Source organism: Equus asinus, chromosome 2, assembly GCF_041296235.1.
Source record: "Equus asinus isolate D_3611 breed Donkey chromosome 2, EquAss-T2T_v2, whole genome shotgun sequence".
Taxonomy (NCBI): Eukaryota; Metazoa; Chordata; class Mammalia; order Perissodactyla; family Equidae; genus Equus; species Equus asinus.
In genome coordinates, this window is record NC_091791.1 from 147,067,622 (window position 1) to 147,077,364 (window position 9,743).

Consider the following 9,743-nt stretch of genomic DNA (forward strand, 5'->3'; position numbering starts at 1 on the left):
ATGTAGTATGACATGCTTCAGTTCGTTTTCTCCTCTGTTAGACACTGAAAACTTTCAGATTAAAGGATTATAACTTAATCATCTTGGTACCCCCCCAAACACTAGATAAATGCTCAATAAATGTTAATAATTGAAAGAATCTGCACAAAGTATTGTATCAGTCAGTATGGAAGAGACAGAGGAATAAGCGAAAGCTGTTGATTTTAAAGGATTCAGCTCTTGCAATACTGTGAGTTGACAAATCTCTAATAAAATAAAATGCAAAATAATTTCTGTGAAGCAGGTATGGTTTGCATACAAGTAAGGGGTCACAAAAGTAAATTAAAAAACAACTACTATAGCTATTTGAGAATGAAGAAATCTCCTCCTTCCCTTCTGTCTGAGGCTGAGGTGATATAGTCAAATAATGCGTTCAGAAATTACCTGGATTTGTTCTTACTCCCTTCCTCCCTCTCTCCCAACATTTATCCAGCATCTATTTGAAGAGAGCTCCCCATGTGCCAGGCATGATTCCAAGCACTGGATGCAACAGTGAGCAAACCAGACACTGTCCCTGTTTTCATAGATCTCTGGTCTATTGGCGGAGGAAACAGAAAATGAAATAATCCATTAAAATAAGGTGTCAGAGGTGTCACAATAAGGGAAGGAGATGGTGCTTTGGAAGCACAGGGGAGGGGCACAAAGACATCTCCAAGGAAGTGTTATCTAAACTGAGACCTGAAAGATGAGCAGGCATTGGCAAGAGGAAGATCCACTGAAATTGACTGAGCCTGCTTCTAGTAGAGGGAACAGCATATGCAAAGGCCCAGAGGCAAACAGCATGGTGCCAAAGTAACTAAAAGAGGCTGAAGCTGACTGGAATGGAGAATGGGAGGGGAAGAAGGTTGGGAGAAGAGGCTGGGATGTAGGTAGAGACCTGACTTAAGTCAGGTAAATGGATTGGAGGGGGCAAGACCAGAGATTTGGTAGATTAAGCTTGTTTGCATTAAGGTAGCAACAGGGAGTGGAGAGAAGTCGATGTATTTAAGAGATGTTTGGGAGACGGAATAGACAGGATTTAGTAACAGTCTTGATGAGAGGAAAATTATAGGTCAAAAGGGACTTTAATTTTTTCTGTATTTTTTAAAGGAAAACATACTTAGGCATTAGTTGTATATCTAAAATTAATAATAGTAATAATAAAAGTAAAAGCAAATGTAATTAAGCAGGAGTCATCCTGGATCACAGTTCAAGCAATTTAGCACATGCATCTTCAACTTCATTCATGCTTCTACCTGGTCCTCTGCAGGCATTTAGTTTGTTATCCCTGACCTTTCACAGAAGTCACCTCATCTGAATGGAAGGTCACTGCCCCTGTCCAACACAATTTCCCTGCTCGTCCTCTGGGCTGTTGGTGTAGAATTCGCGTTTGGGCATTGACTTGGGGTTCCAGCGGCTCGGCAACCACACCAGGACACACCTAATATGTCCTATGTAGCAGCCTTCCTTCCCGTAAATGTAACAATCTGAAAGGAAATTCTGGATGTGAATGCCATTTATTAACTACACACTTGATATTCAGCGTCTTAAGTCTTTTATAAATATAATTCATGTTTTCTCCTTCACATATGAATTTTTTTTTTTGTAATTCCTATTGTAAAGTCTGCTTAAGATAAAAGTGGTAATCAGCCAGGACACATAGCTCAAATAATCCTATTTGTCACGGGTTGAGTTCCCTGGGTCTCAGATTCTGTGTGCTCTCAGGAACGACACCTGTGAGGTTGCAAGGGAAGTAGACTGGACAGAGGGAGAAGCTGAACTGTGAAGCAGTCACAACGGTGGCATCCCTCGGCTGATCCTCTGATCCTATGGGGACTCTGGGCCTGGGATGGCCCTTCAGGGTCGTCCCAAATTAAGGGAAGTGGGCTCTACCTTCATGCCTGCCCAACAACCAGTCACTGGATGCAGGCTGGGAGAGGTGGTGCTAGACTTTGGGCAAAGTGGCTTTCTTCAAGCCAGAAAGTTCCGGAAATGGCCTCAGCTGGCAGCTATCAACTGCCAATGCTCCCAGCAGCTGAGGAACAAGCACCTCAGTCCTGCTGTGGAGATTTGGGCAGCACATCGCAGCATCCGCTACACCTTTCATTCTTACTGATAACGAAGATTGAAAATATTCACTTGCATAGAACAATTTGTATAGTAGCTTTCCATACATCACTTCACATAATTTCCACAACAACCCTGTGTTCGAAATACCGGCAACCCTGTTCTACAAATGAGGACAGAGGCTCAGCAAGTGTATGCATGGAAGATTACAAACAAAATAAAAAGAATTACCGTGGGCTTCTGGGCATCCCACCTCCTTGTGTTAGCCGTTCAGGTTCAAGTTTTGGTAACGTGCCTTACATTCTGGAAGGTGCTGTCTACTTGACCTTCTGCTCAGTGCTTGTTAAAGCATGTGGATCTGCCTTGAAAGAGTAATATAGGTGATTTCTTGTTCATCTTTTTGATGAAGCATAACCTTGAGCTTTATGAAAAGCTTGGGAATGAGAAATAGTATTCACGGAAAGTTGCCTGAAGGGCGTAGAATAGACCTGTCACTTCTTCAAAAGTCTAGGTTTCCATCACGGGTTGAAACAGAACCCCAGAGAAAGCAGTACACATGTGAGTGATAGAAAATTGAGGGATTACAAAATTCCACTTCCCCCCACTTAAAATCTGTCTTGTTAAAAAGAAAATAAAAAAATGTCAAGGTAGCATAGAAAGTTTCCCTTCTCCTGCTCCTTTGTTTTTGAAGAAGGGAAGAAGAGAAATTTCTGAATACACAGGCCCATTCCTAGAAAGCAGGGAGAGAGGGCGGGTGGTAATTGGAAGCAATCTTCATCACCAATGTGGCAAGAGGCTACTGGCTACACCTGCAGCTTTCCAATAGGGGAAGCGTTTAATCTTCTAGCTTGTTCTGCTCTTAGATCGCCTCATAGAATGGCTAACTGATGGAGTTTGTTAAAGAAAACACCCTAGAAATGTTTATCAGTAAAGGAAGACCTGAAAAGAAGCCAGAGAAAGGAAATGCGTTCTGATGGAAATTCCGGGATGATTGTGAAACGGTTGGTAGATGAACAAGTCAGGATGGAAGACTTATCTTTTCTTCATTCAGAAAGGCAACAGAATCCCAAACTGGTTCTAACACAGCTCTTGCAGACAGTCTGAAAATAGTTTGAAAAGGCCGTTTGTAACTGCGATGTTGCATTTCCGTCACTGGCAGTTTGGAGTTATAATATTTAATAACCTATCGTCTAGTCTGTACATCAACAGATAGAGGCAGGCATAGGCCTTTCCCTCTCCCTGGCCCCCAAAATCAATCCCCCTAAGATCAGAAAGATCTTTAACCAAGGTTAAGTCCTGCCAGGAGTAAGTAAATCTTTAACAGGAAAATAGACACTCAGCTTACATTTATGTAACTATATAATTTCTTAATATTACTTTTCATTTCTCTCAAAGTTCTTGCTTATGTGAACTCTTGCTTTCTAAATAGCCCTGGAATCCAGGGGAATTCCTTGTCATGGGGTTACCAAGTCACACCAGGCCTTACATAATTGTTATCATTTGATATCCATAAGCAACCACGTCACCTATCTACCAACTAGCTACTTCCCTATCTCTCAGAGGCCGTGTGTGTGTGTCGGGGGTGGTCCTTTGTAAATACTGGGCCCTTAGACTCATTAGGCAGAATAATCCAAACTCTCTCCTTTCTCAGATTCAATAAGAGTAACAGCTGATTTAGACTTTATTTTGTTTTTACCTCTTCATTCTTTTCTTGTTTCCGAAGAAAAAGAACTTTTAAGTATTCTCAAGTATGTTAGCAAAGTGCTAGTTTGTTTTCAAATGGAGTTGTACAACCACCCCCCTTGCAACCTTTAGTTATGAACAGGCCAAGAAGAAAAGTTTGAGAGAATATCTTTAAGCTAGCTTTCTATTCAGAACTTGGGCTACATGGTTGGGATCCCAGCCCTTGAATACATTACTCATTTGACGTTTGGGTGTCTGTCCTCCACTAGCCTATGCACAGACACTCCCCACTATGGTCCCTGCCCATCCTGTGCTCATCACCAGTTCCCTCTCTGGCAACAAGACCCAGAGAGAGCACCTTTCTCCTACAGTCCACTGGTCAGAGGTAAACAAGTCTGTGGGAGAGTGAGGCTGGGCCTGAGGGAGATTGGGTCTACGTGGATTTTCTCAATTCAGAATACATTTGATCTTTCTTAGCATCATTTTTCCTGCCCTCATGCCCAATCCAATGGTTCTCAAGCTTCAGAGAAGAAAGCCTGTTACAATCAACCAGAATGGTGGAACTCATTAATGCCACAAACATTTATTGAGTGAGTACTATGTGCCAGGTATTACTTGGGCATTATTCAAAGATATATAAGAGAATTCTAAGCCTTTGAGACAATCAGGGTGCACTGAGGCAATCATCTAAGTTACTCTTGGGCAGCCCAGAGAAACCAGAGGGGTTGAGATAAGATTATCTCTATACTCTGATCCTTGACTAAAGTTGGCACTGGAAAATTATCTCCTTCCACAGAGGTGAGGCCACTGCTGTTGGCCATTCCTTAGATTCTCTGAGTCCCTATTTTTTCTACAGTAGAGTCTCTTCAGTAAACAATTTAAAAAACGACTACTAAGTCCAGCAAGCTGTTATCCTTACGTAGTAAAACGCTTTAATAAGCATCTCACTGTGTTACAGACCTGATGAAAAACTGCCTCTGGGGTCCCCTTGCTTGGACGCCCCCTCCCCAACTGCAGTTGCCCAGCTCAGTCATCAGTGCCCTCAAGAAGCCTTCACTCTCTGCTCTTTTCCCCCCCACAGCACTTTGTAGCTCTCTCAGCATACTCATCACATTCTCCTGGGTGTCACAGTCATTTATATACTTGGCTTAATTCTTTTACAGGACTGTAAGATCCTTGACCTAATCATCGTGTCTTCCCATCCCACCATAGCAACTAGCTTGTTCCTTGTGGGGACTCTCTAAATGTTCCTTAATGTGAAAACAGATAGTACCATCTGCTTTTCTTAATCTAACCTCAAAAGTTTGTGACAAGAATTATCCTTCGTCCTGACACTACTTTATAATGAAGTTCTTCTGTTTTAGGACTTTCAATGATGCAATGTCTCTGAACATTATTGGAAGTATTTTCCTTTATCACATTGTTTAAAAGAGGTCCAATTTATTTTTCACAACCTTGCAAAACCAGGTCAAAGGTAATCTAGAACATTTTATAACATTTCTGGATCTCAGTCTTACAGTAGAGAGTATCTTTAACTGTTACTAAGGCCTTGTACAAGAGTAGTTCCTATACCGTGGAACTTCTTGCATGGTTATGTTGAGCCAGGTGGTATAGACCTGGCCAGGGAGCCAATGAAGGAGATCTGGGTTATCCTTGCAGTAGAAGCACTAGTTTAGTGATGAGCTTAATGCTAGCATAAATGGAAACAAAGCAAATTTACTATTTTCTGGGCTCTTTTGGATGTTTTTTACAAAATATCCTATGTTGTATGAAATTAAATATGCTTTCTTGTTCCGCCTATATTTTATGTTTGGGAAGTTGCTTCAAAAACTACTGGCCCAATAAGTTGGTTTCTATCAACTACAACGTTGATACAGGTTCAAACAGCTGAAGGCAATTTTTCCATGTGATTATGTACATCAGACTCATCTATGGAGAAGGATCCTGAAATGCACTACAGAGAGTAAATCATATTCTCTGGGAGACCAGTGCTTCTGTTTGATTCAGAGAAGTCTTTGTGAATCTCTGACTTTCTGTAAGTACATTCTGAAGGAATAATTGGGTACTGACATTTCTGAGAGGGTTGAGCTCTGTTAAGCTTTATGAAGAGTCCCCCAATTCAGGACAACTGGATCAATGCTTATGATCAACGCCACTGTGCTGGTCCTTCACGCGCACTCCAGAATTTCACAGACAGTTGGAACTCAAGCTCTCTTATTAAGACCATAGCCCTAAGGCTGAAATTCAAAGTACAGAATCAAACCCAGTTGAATTTCCACCCCTCCAATATTTCTAAAGCTTCTCATCTTTATGTACCACGTTCAGATGGTGTAATAAATAAAAAGTACTCTGGACGTGAGAAAAAAACTCAGGTTCTATCCCCAGTTCTGTGTTGCTAACTAGCCATGTGACCCTAGGCAACTGATATCACCCCTCTGAGCCTTTGTTTGCTCGACTATAAAACAAGTGGAAACTAGGCTGATTGTTTCTCAAAGCCTAGTCCTCAGACCATTTGCTTCAAAATCCTCTGGGGGTGGGGCTTGTTATGAAAATACACATTCCTGGGCCCCACCACAGTCTTATTGAATCAGTGTTTTTTGAGGATGGGGCTCAGGAATCTGTTTCTTAAAACAAGATTCTCAGGTGATTTTTACATTCCTTGAAATTTCTTTTCTAAACTTTTTATTGAGATATCACACACTCATTAAAGTTAGAGGATTATAGGATTAGAATATTTCTAAGCTCCCTTCCAACTTTAAAGAATTCTAAGAATCAGTCCATTCAACACATTTACACATGGGCGCATTTACCAAGCATGCGACTTTGGACTCTGTTACTCTCTTGGCAGGAACTGTTTCAGGTCAGAGTGTAATCCTGTATGGTGTCCAATGGTCTCTGAGTGACGTGGAATAACTGAATGTTTTTCAAATGCACGGCCTCTCTCAAAGGTCAGTTTACTGCCAGAGAGGGCCGGACGTCCACGGGAAAGTGTGGTTCACATTTGATCTGAACGTCAGAATTTCATTATACCCTCCACATAACTGACCTAACATCACACTCAAATGGCAGAGGACTGTTGGCCTGGGTGGGAAAGGAGCTATCCAGTTGTATTTCTGACTTGATTACAAAACCAAAGTCTATTAGTTATTTAAACCCAGACTTCTTTATCAATAAAACTCCCAGTCCTTGACCTCCCTCACAGGGGGGCTGGGGTACCATGCAGGTAAACAGTAGTTAAATCCCACCTGAAGTGGTACAAAGATCATCGTGCTAATGACGTCCCTCTGAATTAACTGGTAAATAGATTTGAAAGAGTCTTCCAGTTACTCAGTAGTGAAGTTGTCTCTTTTCCCAGGTAGCTAGAAATTGTTGAGAATTTTCTTGAAAACACCACCCCCTTCAAATAACGTGGCTACCTTTAAAATTATCCCCTTGCTTTTAAACTTCTATACAAAGCCTTCATTTTTTGGATTATTTATTTTACGCCGTGTGAAACAAGTATGTATGTTTCCTATAAGTGAACAGACACCTCATTGTTCTGTGACACTAGGCCGACTGCTTAGCTGGCCTCAGCTATGAAATGAAGGGGGAGAGCAAATGGATGCTAGATCCCTTCCAGCTCTAACACTTTACATCCACGAAGAGGCAGGCAGCACGACGGAGGGAAAGCCATGGGTTTTGAAGTTGGACAGACCCAGGTTGGAATTTTAAGCCTCAGTTTCCTTAACTGTATAACAGGGGGTAATAGTATATTATCTCTCAGAGTAATTAAAGTATCCAGCGTAGAGCCTGGCACAGAAAGCCATTCCAGAAAGGTGAGGCTTCCTGGCTGCCTATGGCTCCATGTCTTTCAGCCACACCTGGTTAGGCCTCCTCTCTATGATAGCCTGAGAAGCAACCCCTGGTCCTTACTCAAGCACAGAGACAAGACTTCTGGGAGGAGAAAACCAGCAGCCCTGTAGGTAACAGGGTCTCAGTTTCTTCCTGGCCTGGTCACTATGAAGTTAGCATGAAGTTACCATTTCAGGTCTCGGTTGAAATGTGGCAGGAAGTAACAACAGAACCAAACGGCACTACTGCTGTAGATGCAGTGGGAGTTCACAAGGGCACTGCGGCAGATTCCCCAAAGTCTTCTCCTTGGGGATCAGGTGAGGTCAGCTTTTCTCTGCAGTGAGAATTCACCTCTCTGGCCTCAATAGTCTCATCTACAAAGTCTGATAGTAAACCCTACCTACTGTGAAGATTAAAAGCACCACTATATGGATAGTGCTTAGTATAGTGCCTGGCACGGTCAGCTTCCACAGCAGGCCGTTCTAATCGATAATTAGCGTTTCGAGGAAGGGTTGTCATCCCCTCTCCCTACCTCTCCAGTTCCGATCTGAATCTCCCTCTCCAACCCCTATACCACGCTGTGGCAGGTTCATGAAGGTGCGGAGGAGCCCAGTACCAGGGCGGGGCAGTCCCCAGGCTCACCTGGCGAGACCAGCAGGACCTTCGCTCCGCAGCACTGGAAACAGTGCAACAGGGACTTGGCGCGGATGTTGTAGTTGAGGCACGCCATGGGACAGCCTAGCTTGATCAGCCCCAGCCACAGCCACAAGTAGGTCGGTTCATTGCCCATGAAGATCGCCACGCAGTCGCCCTGGCGCAGGCCGACGTGGTCGTGCAGTGCCCGCGCCACCTGGTTGCTGCGCCGGTCCACCTGAGCGTAGGTGAACGTCTCGTCGCGGAAGAGCACGAAAGGCTTGTGCGGGGTCTGGCGCACCTTCTCCAGGAAGCCATGCAGGATGGTGCGCACCGGTCGGCGCCGCTCGCAGCTGCGCGCCCGCCGGGCCACGCCGGCCACCCGCAGGAAGTAGCCCAGGTCCTGGAAGAGGTAGGGGCAGCAGAGGTTCACTAGCAGCGGCAGGAGCAGCAGCCCCGCCAGGGCCGTGTAGATGGCGGGCAGCATGACGGTGGCGGGGCCCCCTGTCCCCGCGAGGGCAGAGGGCGCACTCTGGGCGTGCAGCGCGGCGGCGGCGAGGGGCACTCTGGGCGGACGGCGGGCGGGCTGCACAGGGGCGCAGGGCGAGGCTGGGGCGACGGCGGAGCGCCTGGACTGCCAGCACCACCGCGGGCTCTCGGACAGGTGGAGTGGTGTGTGGGTGCCGGGGATTCCGGGCGGGACCGACCGGCTGAGCCCGCCCCCTCGTGGGGGTGCAGTCACCTGCGCGTCCGGCGGGCCCCTGCGGTCCTCCCTCGGCGGGGAAGGCGCCTCTGAGGCTCCCTGGCAGCTTGGCCACCGCTCTGCCTGAGTCTGGAGGTCTGGGGTCAAGTCTGGACTCCTCTCTGTCGTGACCGAAGGACTTTACCCCTCGGAGCCACAGTTTCCTTATCAAAATAGTGATAATAAGACGGACTTAGCGGATGATGATAAGACTGAAGGAGATAGTGCAGGTGTAGAGCTATGGCTATTTATTGCTGCCACTAGTAGAGTACTTCATAGAGATGACTTATTGTTAGTATCAATAAAGTGCCTTATAAATGCTGGACAGTCCTATTATTTATTAGTAGTGGGTACCAGCTGCCACTGCCAAATCAGAATCCCATCCATCTCTCTTTCCTGGTCCCAGGAGCTTTCCGCCTGGTCTCTCTTTGTTTCTCAGATTTGCGTAGCCTGCTCAACCCCAGCCCAATTGCCAGGCGGTCTCCTGTGGCAAGGATTTCAAGGTGGAACAAAAGCGCCAGTGATTGTCGTCTCCAGCTCATCCCAGCTCCCGGGCAGACAGTGAGGACAGGACGTGCTAGCGCCCCCTGCCCAGCTAGCCCAGATTTGGCGAGAAGTAGCGCCACACTGCCACCTGAAATCAAACTGGCGATATTTTGATTTGTTTTAATACTCTATTCTAAGTGATCTTTTTCCCCTTGTATGTTGGCAATTCTCAAGTATTGTCAGCCCAATTCAACACGCATTTACTAAGCGCCTCTGTCAGAGA

At 45.2% G+C, this 9,743-nt stretch overlaps 1 protein-coding gene across 1 annotated transcript in view; it reads right to left on the reverse strand.

Moving 5' to 3' along the window:
• SLC27A2 (solute carrier family 27 member 2) overlaps positions 1 to 9,426 on the reverse strand; it is a 46,836-nt gene extending 37,410 nt beyond the window's left edge. The window contains exon 1 of the mRNA XM_014852666.3: positions 8,242 to 9,426. Coding sequence (XP_014708152.3) covers positions 8,242 to 8,719 — 478 coding nt within the window. The 5' untranslated portion in view covers positions 8,720 to 9,426. The remainder of the gene's footprint in view (positions 1 to 8,241) is intronic.
• Between the last annotated feature and the right edge of the window lie 317 nt (positions 9,427 to 9,743).